General features: G+C 35.0%; 1 protein-coding gene across 1 annotated transcript in view; it reads right to left on the bottom strand.

Moving 5' to 3' along the window:
* The window catches only part of ADAMTS19 (ADAM metallopeptidase with thrombospondin type 1 motif 19), a 253,226-nt gene that overhangs the window by 184,820 nt on the left and 52,621 nt on the right, over positions 1-15,785 (bottom strand). The window contains exons 3-6 of the mRNA XM_064595853.1: positions 15,344-15,509; positions 7,023-7,195; positions 5,283-5,366; positions 4,440-4,597 (exon numbers count right to left, since the gene is read on the bottom strand). Of these exons, the coding sequence (XP_064451923.1) occupies positions 4,440-4,597; positions 5,283-5,366; positions 7,023-7,195; positions 15,344-15,509 (581 nt within the window). The remainder of the gene's footprint in view (positions 1-4,439; positions 4,598-5,282; positions 5,367-7,022; positions 7,196-15,343; positions 15,510-15,785) is intronic.

Here is a 15,785-nt window from a genome sequence, read left to right as displayed (position 1 = left end):
TCCATTAAAATGTAGTGTATTTCTTATAGAAATTTAAGAAATACAAGAATAAAGTTAAAACATTAGCTTATAATCCCACTATCTGGGAATACTTATAGTTAACATTTTAAAGTTTATTTCTACAGTTTTATTTCCTATGTATTCGTATAACTAAATACATTGTATATAACTAAATACATGTAAAATACATATAATATTAGGATCATACTCTCTACATGCAAGTCTTCCCCCACCAATACTGTGATGTTAATTTCATTCCTCATTTCTAATACCACTTTTCTCTTCAAAGTCCTGAAAAAAGAAACTGTTGTGTCCACTATTTTTTAAATATGTTATAAAGGTTTAAAAGCCACTCTTAACTAATCCTTCTTACCTCCCTTGTTGCTAGGTTTCCCTAGCAATATAAGACAAAATAAAATGATGATTCTAGTGATGATTCTTAAATGTGTTAAGATAATGTGGGATGAAATTATAATTCTTTCTAAATTTTTTTGAGTGTAGTTGACACACAATGTTACAAAATTATCATTTTATAAAAAAGGAAAGTGAATTTTAACTATGGGCTGACAAAACTATAAATATAAAAACACTTATAATAATACAACAAATGGTCTTTCTGAGAGTAGGTCTTCCACATAAGTACGAGTCTACACACAGGATCTTACACAATTATTTGTTTGGAGTAAAATTATTGAACATTCACTGTTTGGTAGATATTATACAAGATGTCTTATATTTTTGACCTGGTACTACTATCCTCATTTTGTTGATAATGACAAGACTCAGAGAGGTCATTTAATCAATTCAAAATCACCAGCCAATATTTGGACAAACACAGGTCATTTCTATTTGATCATCTTTCTTACTGAGTTTTAATCTTTTTTATATTTATATACTATATATGTGTAAACACATACATACAAATATAATTTCCAATAAAAATGCTTTGGTAGACAGAAGTATTGCCACTATTTTCTCCAATCCAGGGCTTGTCTTTTCATTTTCATATCAATGTCTTTTGGACATAAGATGGTTTAAATTTTGAAGAAGTCCAAAAGATTATTTTTAAGAATTTTTGATTAGTGCTTTTCTTGTATACTATCCAAGAAATTATTATCCTCCCTATAGTCATGTAGATATTCTCCATTTTTCTTTCTTTCTTTTTTTTTTTTACTAGGAATTTGATAGCTGTAGCTTTCATGTAGCTTTCTATGCTCCATTACGAATTAACATCACATAAGTTGTAAAAGCAGGGTTGAAATTCATTTTTTTTCACATGGTTACCCAGATGTTGTAGAGTCATCTCATTGATAGACTATCTTCCCATCACTCAATTATATTGGTGGGTTTTTGAGAGTCAACTGACCATATATGTATGGTTATATTTCCAGATTCTTTATTCCACTTCATTCATCTTTACCAAGTTTCTGCCCAAACCCCATTGTTTTGATTACCAAAGCTTTATAATAGGTTTTGAAATCAGATAATATAAGCCCACTCAGTTTATTCTTCTTTTACAAAATTATTTTGACTCTTCTATATCTTTTCTTTTTCCAAATACATGTTGGAATCAGCTTGCCAATTTCTACAAAAAAAAAAAAAAAGCTGGCACAAACTTTCATTGAGATTATAGTGACTCTCAGTCAATGTGAGGAAGATGGACATCTTGATAATATTTAGTCTTCCAATAAATAAAAACCTTTATTTAGATCTTTAATTTCTCTCAGCAGTGCTATGGAGGTATCATTTTAGAGGTTTTACACATTTTTTTATTTTTCTTATATCTTTTATGGTTTTGGAGGTTACCATAAAATTTTTCCAACTGTTCATTTCTACTATATATATAAATAAAATTGTTTTTATAAATTGACTTTATATTCTGTGGCCTTGAAAAATCCAGTTATAACTTCTGGCAATTTTGCTGCTTTATTTCTTAAAATTTTCTTTGTACCGAGGTGTATCATCTGTGAAGAGAAATGCTTTTAATTTTTTCTTCCCAATATGTATACCTTTCTTTTTCTTTTTCCCACCTTATTATACTGGCTCTGATCTTCAGTACAAAACTGAATAGAAGTATAAGAGTGGACATCCTTGCCTTGCTTCCAATCCTAATGGGAAAACATTTGTTTTTCACCATTAAACGTGATGTTAGCTGTAGATTTTTTTGTGTATACATGTGTAGATACCCTTTCATAGATTAAGAAAGCACGTTTAAGAATTCATTGAGAGGGGCACCTGGGTGGCTCAGTCAGTTAAGCGTCTGACTCTTGATTTCAGCACAGGTCATGATCTCAGGGTCCTGATACTGAGCCCGGCACCAAGCTCAATGTTCAGCAGGGAGTCAGGCCTGCATCAACCTCCATGCTCAGAGGTTCTTTCTCTCCCTCTTCCCCTCCTTCCACTCTCTCTGTCTCTTTCAAATAAATAAATCTTTTTAAAAAGTTCATTGAGAATTTTTGTTGATACATACATTAGAGATACCATTTTTATTGTCTTTTGGACTCATTTTTTTCTGATAGGAAGTCAGTCATCGATCTTAGGATTGTTTCCTCTGTGTAACGTATCTCTTTCTCTGGCCAATTTAAAACTTATTTTCGGTATCTTTGGTTTTCACTCATTTACCTAAGATACACCTAGGTCTATAAGGGTTATGTTTTTTTTTTCCATCAATTTGGGAAACAATTTTGCCATTATATCTTCAAATAATTTTTCTTACCCATTCTCACTCTCTTCTGTTGAGATTCCAATTACAATACTTTGAACGGTAAATGCAACATCTGAACTATCTCAGGGTCAGTTTTTATTGACTACTTTTCCTTGACCATGGGTCACATTTTCATGTTTCTTTGCTTGGCTAATTTTTATTATGTTTGAGACATTGTAGATGATAATGTTAAAGAGATTCAGGATTCTGTTATCTTCCTCTGAAGAGGGCTGACTCTTGTTTCAGAAGGCAGTTCAATTACTGGCAGGTCACTCTGAACTTAGCAAGGTTTGAGTTTATTCCTTGGTAGGGAGGATCTATCTAAAGCTCAAGATAATTCCCAAGCTTTTGTAAATTGGTGGGACTCAACCTCCAAATTCTATCTTCCCTAATTATCTTACAGGTGCTTGGTTTCAGACTTTGTTAGGGTAGGTCAGAGTAGACATTTCTCCAGGTCAGTGTCCCTACTATGAAGGCTCGGCCTTCCTGTTTTCTCAGCTAAGTACCAGGAGTGATGACAAGGTATTAATAAAGTTGCTCCACTCTTGTGGCCTGAATCTACTCAATTCCTAGCATCTTTTAAAAATCTAACCTCCGTAGTTATAGCACTCTGATGCTTTTGGAAAGTTCCTATCTATATATATTCAGACCAACCTTGCAAAGTACTCACAGATGGTCTACACATGGACTTCTTGGCACCATTCCTTGCATGGGACCCTCATCTATGGTATCCTCAGCAGGACCGCTGTGCTTTACCTAGATTCCAGCTTGCTGCACCAAAGAATTGTCCCAGCAAGAAGCTGGGTTGACTGTGGGGCTCACTTAATAAATTGTCCTTCTTTCAGAGATTGCAGTATTGCACTGCTCATGCTCCAATGACTAAAGCATTTGCCTCACGAATATTCTTCAGTTTTATCATTGTTTATTGTATAAGTCCAGTAGCAGGTCCACCTACATAGCTGGAAGTGGAAGTCCAAGTGTGTTCTTGCAATATATTTTTTCACCTTTATGAATAATTTATAACTAGAATAGTTTTTATATAATTCAGCAACAAGAAGCTATCATGAAGTCAATAGACCCAATACAGAAAATCATGATTAGATGTTACTATGTATTCTGTGATGTGAAATGTCAATTCTATTGATACTAACGTGCCAGAGAATAATGAATTACTAGTCATTTTTAATAACTCTAAGCAAGAAATTTATTATTACTAACAGAGAGTGCTCTTATAGAGTATATTGTTGCTCATTATTTCACCTTTTTATATTTACCCTTAATGCTGCATTACAAATATGTGTTAGTAGTAGGGACATTCACAATGTAAACAAAAATTAATTAGCTAGAGGTTTAATTGAAACTTTTTTCTCAGATGGTAACATTAAGTTTATAAATTGCTGAGTTTAACATATTGGGTGCTTTATTCATATGGTGATGACTGTTGAAGTTCCACCAAAATTCACTTATCATCATCAATGGCTATGTCTTCATATCAGAAATTGAGGGTAAAAATCTTTTTTGAATTAACTAGCCAGAAGTTTTGTCAATATGCCATCCAAAATGTGCCTGTTCAGAAATCAGTTATTATAAATTGAGGGAGATGACAAAAATCATTATGCCAAAAGTTTTTTGGAACACAAAACCTGGAATAAAAGCATTCTCTGAAGAAATTAATCCAATTAACAGCACAGCCATCAAATTAGGAATGTCATTTAATTGGCTTTGGAAAATTTACCTTGTTATAAGTATAGCTGCATCCACTGAAGTCATGTCCTCTCCCCAGCTTGTTGACATCTCTAAATGTATATCATTCTTTTTGCCAAATTCTTCGTGCTGCCACTTACAAAAACTCTCTAGCATTTTCTCTCCATGGTGCCCAATATATAGATCTGCCTGCAAAAGAAGATATTTCACTTTAAGGCAAATTATTCTCAGATATACAAAAAACTAAAAACTGAGGAGACATCATGAATTACTAAAGCAGACTGCTGACCATAACAACATTAATTAGAACCTGGAAGACATTCAGAATTAATTTAGCCTGAGCTAAAAATCTTGAAACTTTGTGAGGGTAAAATAACTACAAAATCTGTTCCATACTATTCTGAAAAAGAAGAGCAGTGTATTAAAAATGTGGAACTTTGAGACTTAAATGACTTAATTATTTCTACAACTTAGAAACAAATGTTTTCCAAAGATCTAGTTAAGCAGCATACTAAAACAGTACCACAGAATATTCTCTGTCTAAAATGAATTACAGATAAGAAAAGGTTTCAAAAGCACATGTTTAAATAAGAAAATAAAACTGTCATTAAAAATCACTTTTAAAAATTACATCTTGGAAAGTTAAGGTCTGTTGTCAGGAATCTTGGAAACTAAGAACATTCCATTTTTAGAATAAAACTGAGGTATTAACCAAATCTAAAGGCCAGTTTCATGTATAGTTTAAGGGACTTAGTGGATATTTCTGGATTTTCAAGTCAATAAAAAACATACTCCTCACATTCACTTTACTTAAAAGTACCTGAACACAACTTCTCACCCACTTAATTGAACAAAAAACTCAAGACTTTCTTACTGGAGTTTCATGGAGCAGAATAAGCTTTATCACACGAAGATTGACCTGCACACCAAGACTCTTGTGTTGGAAAAGGTTAAAAACCTAAAAACAAATAAAAATAAAAATCCTAAAATAAAACTGAAAATCATATTTATTTTCTTAAGGCCCAGACATGGGAGAAGTCTCAATTTAGTTGAGATATATATATATATTATATATATATATTTTAAAAACATTTAAGTAACTTTAAAATTAGCTTAATAGGCAAGAATAACTTAGGTAATTCATTTTAAATACCAAGAAATTTAGACCTAGCTTCTGAGATACTCATCACAGCCTTGACTGTCTAGGCATTTCAGTGGGATACAGAGGGAAGGATGGCCTTTCACAATACTGAAGACAAGCATTTTAGTAACTAAACCCTAGAATTTTTCTTAAGACCACAAAATGCCAGTGTCCTCCTTTCTTCTGAGAAACAGTCCTGAAAACTAAGCCTGCATTATGCCACTTCCCGATTCATTCCTTGGAGTATTTTTTTTCTCTCCCCAAGCTAGCTGCCAAAAAGGAAAAGGGTTTTCAAAGCTCTTCTCTTCAATGCTCCCCAGGAAGACAAGCTTGCAGGCCACTGTTGATTAATGGTATCAGATCCTCATTATAACTGTTTTTCCCAAATCATGGTATGTGTAGTAATGCTGGAAAGCAAGGTGAATTTTTATGTGGTACCTTGATTTTTTGTAAAATATGGTATTGGTATTTTTTTAATTTGTAATAGAATGTAAACCAAACCTCTACTTTCAGTTCTAGAACTACGTAGAAGAAACTGAAGTTGGTAGGCTTATGTTAGTCAACCCAGTAAAAGAATGCTGGCGGAGCGCTCTGGGGGTAGCTGAACATAGAAATGACACAAGTGTGGGAAAATCTGTTCACCACTCAAGTAAGCCAAATAGTAAAAATGAGCAAAAACAGTAAAAATAGAATTTTGTGAAACATCATATATTTACCCTCGAATCAGGGGTGTCTACCCTGCCTTATATGGTAGCTGGAATCATAAATGGACATTTGCCTTTGGCTTTTATTTATGTTCATTCTCCCCTAAGAACCACTCTTCACTCCAACCTTCTAATTCTGCCTTGCAGGAGGTTTAACCAGCAGGGTATGCAATTAAGTCAAAGGATTCATTTGGTGGTAAACATCTGTAAGATGCTAGGTACAAACTAGATTTTTGCAGTCCAGAAATTGTTAACTGAACTTAGCCACATGTGATCCAGCTGCTTAGAAACTGAGCTATCTGCTCTTAGGTCTTACTCACAAACTAGTATTATATCTGACATCAAATTTTACATACCTATGTAAGAGCTCAGTGGATTACCAACCTCCACTTTTGTGCCACCCCATAATACTTTGGGTGGGGCCACACATACAAAGAAGTATAACATTTCTAATTTCAGCAAATGGCCTTTTATAAGAGAATGAAAAGAAGGGCATTAAAAAAAGGGAGAAAAGACTAACAGAGAGTTTTGTCACATCAAAATCAACAATAAGAATGGTTTCTTTTACTAGAAGATGTGAATTATTATTTTGATATCTCTTTTGAGATGGAGCAATTTGGCATACCCAAAGCATTTTTTTTTTTTTACTGATGTCAATAAAGGAAAGGAATAGTAATGAGTTAATTTTTAAAGAATGTCATTATACTCACACATTTCTTCCTTAGAGTTTTCTTGAAAAAATTCCAAGCGCACTTTAAAGTTTGCCTACCATATTTAAGATGGTTAGAATGAATCTCCTGGCAGCATCTGCTCCATGATAGGAAACCATTGCTGGGTCTGCAACCACTATAGTCTCTATGTTGTATTCTTGAGGTAATTTGTATGAATATCGTTTCCCTCTTCCACTTTCTGTTTTTTTTTTAGATCTAGGTCTTCCTTTATCTGCAACACAAAAATGGATTTTCCAATGTGACTCCATATTAGCAAAGCAAATAAAAAATTCCCATTTCTTCAATAATTCTAAGAAATGTTAACTTAATACCAAAATATGCTGCTGATGATACAATGGTGAGCAAAAAAACAAATAAGTTCCTTGCACACATGGAATCTATAAGGGCATCTGGCTTTGGAGCATGACTTTGGATCAAACAGACCAGACTTCTACCATTTATTAGCCCTGCCACTTGGGAAACTAATGTCACTCAGTTAGCCTTGGTTTCCTCATCTGTAAAGTGAAAAACAACGACATCTACTTTCTAGTGTTGTTGATGTCTTATAATAAGATCGCATTACTCAAATTTCTAGCACAGAGTAAATAAGATAACCCAATAAAAAAAATCACAATTTTCTTTTTGAAAACAGTGACAAAATAAAGGTCTACTTGCAGAAATTGCTTTAAGTGATTGCCTCACACATCCTCAATTCAGGCAGAGGCCCTTAATTACTAAAACATTATGCATGGGTTACAAAAGACTGGGTTCTGTCTTCCATCAGGATCCCACAGTAGAAGTTCCTTAGGGAAATAAAGATTCTTCAAACAGAGCCAACTAAAAGCAGTAACCACAAATAAACATATTTATACATTTAAGTACATAAAATTAAAATTTGTTTATTAAAACATGCCACTATCAGAATGAAAAGCATGCCACCAAGTGGGAGAAGATAGTTACAATACTTTTCCATAGTAAATTAAAAGCTATTCTAAATAAGTAACAGATAACCCAACTGAAAAATTGGCAAAAGACTTGAACAGCCATTTCTCACACACAAGAAAAGACATCCAAATGGCTAATTAGCATATGAGAAGGTGCTCAGTCTCATTAGTCTTCAAGGAAATGCAAATTAAAACCACAATTAATTAAAATACTAAAATCCCCAGAATGGCTAAAATAAAGAGATGATTATATTAAGTGTTGACAAGAATGTGGGGACAAATGGAAGTTCTATACACATACAGGCTGGGAGTTTAAATTAGGATAAACACTTTGAAAAACTGGCTAGCAGTAACCACTAAAGTTGAACACTTGCATACCCAATGATCTAAAATATATACTCATCAGAAATGCATGAAAACCACATGTACAAATTATTCACAGTAGTACTATTCCTAGTAGTTCAAATAACCATCAATAGTATAATGGATGAAAAAATTTTGGCCTATTAATACAATGGAATGTTCTAGAGCAAGGAAAATGAACCAACAACTGCAATGTGCAAGAACATGGATGAACCTCACAAATATAATGCTGAGCAAAAAAGCCAATTACAGAAGAGTAGGTAGTATATGCTTCCATTTATAGAAACAAAAACTGGGAAGATGTGATATTAGAAGTCAGGATAACAAATATCTTGGGGGAAGAGATATTAGTGCTTAGGAAAGGGCATAAGGGGGACATCTGTGGTGCTAATATTTTCTATATTGTGATCTGAGTGTTAACTACATGGGAAAACTTGGGGATATTTTCATTTTCATTTTGGGAAAATTTAGCAGTTGGACACAACATTTGTGCAACTTCCTGTATGCATGTGATACTTCAATAATGAATTTATTATTTTAACAGCTTTATTGAGATATAATATACATGACAACACATGGAGCCATTGAAGTGTACAATTCAATTAGTCTTAATAAATTTCTACACTTGGGCAACCATCTCCACAATGCATTGTTAAATCACTGATTACCTGTTCTGCTCCTTGCCATTTATCAAAATTCTGTTGATGCCCCTAAACTGCTACCACCTCCTTTCCCAAACTTGTACTTGGGAGCCGACATCTTTATTATATTCTTTACTATAATTTTAATGGAATCCCTAGAAGTAAACATGGGTGTAGACTCCCATGGAGATAAACATGTGTGTTCAATTGGTCACATTTTCCTGGGTGTCTCTAACTTTGTTTTGAATTTCAAAGTATGTATTCTCACAGTTCTAGCCCATGATGGTAGGTTCTGAAAAGTTGCTTTCCTTGAGTCCTGTTCCAGGTACTGTGGCCTTGACCTGTCAATTCAATTCAAGGCTATTCCATTCTACTTTGCAGACTATCTATTCCACCTTTCTTGCCCTCCAACATCTTTTCATGGTGCCAGGATTAATTTATACCTTGAATTTCTGCATTACTGCTTCCCTTCTATTACTGACTTCTAGGGCCAACTGAGTTATCTCTGAGATCTAACATGAACTATATCCCACTACCATTGTTGGAAACTCTACTGTTCTGAGATATCTTCATAATTTACACTTTCTCCTTTTCTTCCTAGCAGTGACCCAGACTGAAGTCTATTTAATGAACAAAGTTTTACCCAAATTATCAAAAAGAATTAGTTAACTAAGTAAACAAAAGTGTTATAAACACAAATGCAAAGACTTCCTATTTAATAATTTTTTAAAAAGGCATTATGTCATGAAACACAACAATGTTTAAGAACAAAAACAACAGAAGCCATCTGCAACAGGACCACAAGAGTTAAAAGTTCACTTTATGGATCCATATTTAGTAATTAAAACCAAAGACCTTGATGAAAGACAACATAAGAAATTGGTTTTATCTGTATCTTGAGGTCTATAACAATTAGGAATGAATTTTGTAATTTTTCTAATCATAATCTCAAACCTATCCACAGTTAGTATATTGTTGTATACACTTGTAATATTTAGTAGGAGGCATTCCTGCAAATAGATGAAAAGACTTGTCTTGGCAGGGTCAACACCAAATAAACTAACTATAGGGGAGAAATATATATACAACTCTCTTACAAGGATATGTCACTGACTTTCTATGTGAAAATCATGCAATGGTAGGAACAGAAAGGATGAAAAGATAGGCAAAATATTAGAAAGTAGACATTATCACAAGGAAAATTAATCAGACTTAGGGGAAGAAAAGGGATATGGTTAGAATTATTCTCCTTTGTTGCTGTTGTTATTTGTTTTGGTTTGTGCGGGGGTAGGGGGTTGTTTAGCTTTTATCTTTGAGTGACTAGGTAGATAGATGGTGGAGGATATCAGCAGGGGAGTTTGGGAAGGAAGATGATGGGTTCAGCTTTAGATTGATTAAGTCTGAAGTGTCTGAGAGACAGCTGAGTACCAGTGACTAAACACCTGGCAGGAGAGAGGTTAAAACAGGGATTGGAACTAATCAATGTATAAGTGAGGTTGAAGCCATGGATTTGGATTATATCACCCTTAGGAAACTGTGTGGTGCAAGAAATAGAAGAGGAGGAAGCCCAAGGAAATGCTTACATTTCAGGGGTGTATATATGGAAGAAGATATGCCCACGGAGGAGACGGAGATGCAAGAATAATAAGACAAGAAGAAACCAAGGGGAGAGTTATAAAATGAGGGGCTTTTGAACTGTATAAAGAATGATAAGTAGAGAGAGAAAAAAGTTTCCTTTATCACCCCAGCTAGTGACAGCCGTGTTAGCTCCAATCTGCCACAGTGCTACATTCTTATTTGCATGTTATATTTAAATAGACTACATGGGGGCGCCTGGGTGGCTCAGTTGGTTAAGCGACTGCCTTCGGCTCAGGTCATGATCCTGGAGTCCCCGGATCGAGTCCCGCATCAGGCTCCCTGCTCGGCGGGGAGCCTGCTTCTCCCTCTGACCCTCCCCCCTCTCATGTGCTCTCTCTCTCTCTCTCTCATTCTCTCTGTCTCAAATAAATAAATAAAATCTTTAAAAAAATAAAAATAAAAATAAATAGACTACATGGAACATCCTAGAATGTTTCTTAAGAATCTCAACTAAATGGTAGACTCCATCATACCAGTTAACCATTGTATATGAATCATGCATATTGAAGTAATCTTTTTATTAAGTTGTTCTCTTTGATGGCTTCTTGTCTAGTTGATACCACACACTTCCAGTTAGTGAAGAAATTTTAAAATGTGTAGTCACCAAGGCTCAATGTGTGCTCTCCATAATGCCCGACATATAATGACAGTAATCTCCAAAACAGTTACAGATGGCATATGGAAACTATTTCTGGTTAAGTTAACTCTAAGAATAGAGGTTATCTCTATGTCCTGCTCAAATAGATCGGTGTTCTTCAGTTCTACAAATCTCCTTCTTGCAACAGTGAGTCCTAAACATATCCATAAGTTTTTACTAAAATGTTATTTAATATATATTGATGTCACTTGCCTGCTTAAAACCTTTCTGCTCCCATGTAAAGTCCTTACCATAGCACACACAATGAAGTCCCTTCAGCATCTAGTTCATGACCACCTTTCCAGAGTTGTATCTCATGTTCATACTGCAGCCATTTGGCTTCAGCTCCCCCCCGTTGATGCTGTCTCCTGCCTTCATACTTTTGCATGCATTGCTCCTTTTGCCTAAAATGCTCTTCCCTGCCTAACAACATGCACTAAAAACTTCACAAAAGTTTTTCACCTTCATACGTAATCTAATTTAATTCTGACAACAGCTCTGAGGTTCAGGTATCACTATCCCCATTCTGTATACTGTAGATGAAGCTTTTGAGAGAGAAAGTCTTTCTTCCAAAGTCACACAGCTAGGAAGCGATAGCATAAGTTTGTGAACATAGGCGGAGACTCCAAAGTCCACTATCAGAATCTGCACTCTCTGTTCCCTTTTTCCCCAGAGACATAAGTCTGTAATCAGGATAAGTTTTACTTGATCTTTGTGGCTCAGTCGCCTGATATCAGTTTCTTGTGTACTGACTGTCAGAGTTCTTACCATACTACAGTATAATTACTTACTCACCAGTTAGTAAAATAATACATTGGTTGCCTCTTAAGAATAAGAGCTGTGCCATTTAGCTCTATATCCCTGTGAAGTGACTGGTCATGCTTGTGTTGCAAATAAAGAAGCTAAGGTGCGGGCGCTTGGGTGGCTCAGTCGTTAAGCATCTGCCTTCGGCTCAGGTCATAATCCCAGTGTCCTGGGATAGAGCCCTGCATTGGGCTCCTTGCTCCGCGGGAAGCCTGCTTTTCCCTCTCCCACTCCCCCTGCTTGTGTTCCCTCTCTCATTGTTTCTCTCTCTGTCAAATAAATAAATAAAATCTTTAAAAAAAAAAGAAAGAAAGAAAGAAGAAGCTAAGGTGCGAAAGTGGAAAACGGTATGGAGGTTCCACAAAAAATTAAAAATAGAAATACCACCTCACTCAGTAATTATGCTGCTACGTATTTGCTCAAAGAAAATGAAAACTTGAAAAGATATACTTACCCCTATGTATACTGTAACATTATTTACAATAGCTAAGATACGGAAGCAACCGAAGTGTCCATGGAAAAATTAATGGATAAAGAAGATGTGATATATATCCAATGGACTATCACTCAGCTATAAAAAAGAATGAGATCTTGCCATGCATTACAGCATAGATGGACCTAGAGGGCATTACGCTAAGATAAGTAAATCAGATAGAGAAAGGCAAATACTATATGATTTCACATATAAGTGGAATCTACAAAAGATAACAAAAAACAACCAACCAAAGAAAAAATCAAAAAAACCCACAAACAGACTCATAAATACAGAGAATGACCTGGTGGTTGCCAGAGGAAAGGGGTGTGGGGTGAAGGGTGGAATAGGAGAGGGGATTAAGAGGTACAAAAAATAATAAATAAATAAATAAATAAATAAATAAATAAATAAATAAATGCAAAGTACAGCATAAGGAATATAGTCAATAATACTGTAGTGACTCCGTAGAGTGACAGATGGTAACTACACTTACTGTGGTGAGCACTGAGTAATGTACGGAGTGTCAAATCATTATGTGGCACACTTGGAACTAATGTAACATTGTATGGCAACTATACTAAAGTAAAATTTTTAAAAAGTTTAAGGGAATTGACAGAATACCGAGCTGGAGAAGAGTATCGAGCTGGAGTGAAACCAAAGCTATGCCTTGGATCCAGCGGGGCCTCTGGCTCTCAACCTCATGTGCCTTCTCTCTATTATCTTTTATAGAAGAACACAGCAAATCATCCTAAAGGATGAAGTTTCCTGTTCAGAAAAAATATTCATAAAGTCAATACATAGAAACATAATATACCTAAGCATTAAAATGATGAAGGAGAATAGTGCAAGGACCAATCTGAATACAAGGAAACTTTTTGATTCCATGGCATGAAGGCAAATACTGCAACATTATCCAAAGTTGAATCAAATTTTTAATATGTTAATACATCAGCCTGAAGTAAAAAGGGAAGAGCTACAATTACACATATTGGTATAAGTAAATCAATATTTTATTTCACATATTGTTAATTTTAAAGCCATTTTTTAAATTCTAGACTTAAATTTAAAACACATTGGAAAATAGGTAAACCGGGTGAATCATCCAACTGGCAGCTTAATATTCCTTGCATGCAAGTGCCTGACCCAAATAAGTCAATTAATACCTAACAGTCATGCCTTAAAAGTAAACATAAGAAACTTTATGAGCAATGTTTGCCAAATATTAACTGTGTTTATGCTTTATAAACCTATTAATTATTAATTAATAATATTAATTATTATTTTCTAGAAACCTTTCTTCTGTGCAACATGGCACACAAAGCCTGCTTTGTGTCATCCTGTACATGAGTAATTAGAAGAGCTGGAACTTACTATGGTTTGAAAGTTGCACAGCGTAGATTTTTAGTATAATTCATACAAGACAATTTCCTTAAATGAACTAAATCCAAGTTGTTGCTGCTATCATTCCTCAACACAAGAGACTTTCTTTGGCTTGGTCATAATGCTATGACTTCTGTTCAGCAGTTTTATCTCCTTCTCTCTTCAAAGAGGGAAGAGGGATGTGTCTCACTTAAATTGACTAAATCATGTCCAGTGAATAGTGGGGCACAGAGATCCACTTAACCCCTTCTGAAGATGCTTCCCATACAGACTGATACCATGAGCTTTCACGGAAGAAAACAGAAATCGCGGATTAATTTGAGATAAATATATTTAAACAGAAATATATTGTAATTCTTTCTGAATCTGTACACCCTAAGCAAGCGATGATAGGAGTGGCGTATGCCTGCTGCAAATACTACTAATTGCCACAAGTCATAGACCTAAACTCGCCTCAAATACCATAACCAATTTTCAAATTGGTATCTTGGCCCTAAGTCTACTAACACCTAATTTTAAATCTGCAAGTCAACTTTTTATGTCTTTACAACAAAAATTCTTGTATAAATTCATATTTCCTTAGATTCTAACTGGAAATGTTTCTCCTATCAGTGACTATTCACTGAGATGTCTGGATTAGATCTCTAAAATTTTTTCCTAGGGACACTTCTAATTATTTTCTGAGTGTTGGCTATGACTTTCAGGTCCTACTTACATAATAGAAATCATTCGTTTTCCTTACCGTTCTTGCTAACACAGACATCTCTGCCAAAAGAAGTAAGAAAGTGCACAAAACAGTCAGCCCCATTTTATTTCTGTGCAGAACTGGCAGACAAAGACTAGGATTTGATGGTTGGAAATGTTTATGAGCTTCTGAAATGTCCAGATTTAAGGTATTTTGATACTGAGAATAAAATTCAAAGAAATAAATCTTTACTCTTCTCCCTATTACACTGTTAATTTTAATCTCCAAGATGATTTTTACTTGGGCCAAATAAAAAAAAAGAAGAAGAAGAAGAAAGTAGTAGAAGAGGCATCTGGTCGAAGTAAAGAGATATCTATCATGTGCTCAAAGAGGTGGACTAAAATAAGGCCATGAGCTCAGTATTCAGTTTCGGGAGATCAGGAATTCTCTCGATGTCATTTCTCTGCCAGTGAGGTGAACAGTATACCACGAGGAACACTTCACTGTTTGAGAGAGATACAGGGCATGTTATACGTTAATCTCTGAAGTCCTTCCAGAGCTCCATCTTTTGATACTAAAATGTAGCACTTTGCAGAAGACTAAAAGAGAAGTCTAAAATCAATATATTCAATTGTTACTAACCAGAAGAGATTCCACATTTTAAGAAAAGTATAAAACCAGTAGTTGGATGGATGGACAGACAGGCAGAGGGACAGAGAGATGGACAGATAGGAAGAAAGGGAAGAGAAAAAAGTCTTCATGTATTCATCTCATATTGCATATTTGTTAAACCCTTCCAGGAGAAGGCATTACCTGAAATGATACCACAGTAATGACTCTGAGGAGCTGACTTCTCTGTGACTTTTTCCTCCATGGACCTTTTCGGCCTATATACACGGTGTGGGTGACCTGTCACGGCCATTGTGTCATTGAGTGGTTCAATAAATATGAAGTCCTCATTGAGCTGTATAAATCCCATCTGGAATATATAACATAAAAAGATATGTAAGAAATACTATATGGATAAATTATTTTCTAGGCTTTCCTACTCACACACACTCTATTTTCTTTCACATATGTGCACACATTCTAGGGAAGCTTTTTCAGCAATGCCACTAATAAGGTAACTGTCTTCCCATTTTATTACTTCATCTTTACATACTTTATTGCACTAGCATAAACTTCATTTAGTTAGACTTAGCCTGTGTGGGTGGGAGGCTAGATGCCAGCAACAGATGCACAGTAAAAATTCTGG

This window comes from Mirounga angustirostris, unplaced genomic scaffold (genome assembly GCF_029215605.1).
Source record: "Mirounga angustirostris isolate CCGP_5_RB_7025 unplaced genomic scaffold, mMirAng1.0.hap1 SCAF_7, whole genome shotgun sequence".
Classification (NCBI taxonomy): domain Eukaryota; kingdom Metazoa; phylum Chordata; class Mammalia; order Carnivora; family Phocidae; genus Mirounga; species Mirounga angustirostris.
The sequence above is the reverse complement of the archived record's forward strand: the minus strand, read 5'-3'. Positions and strand labels throughout refer to the sequence as shown.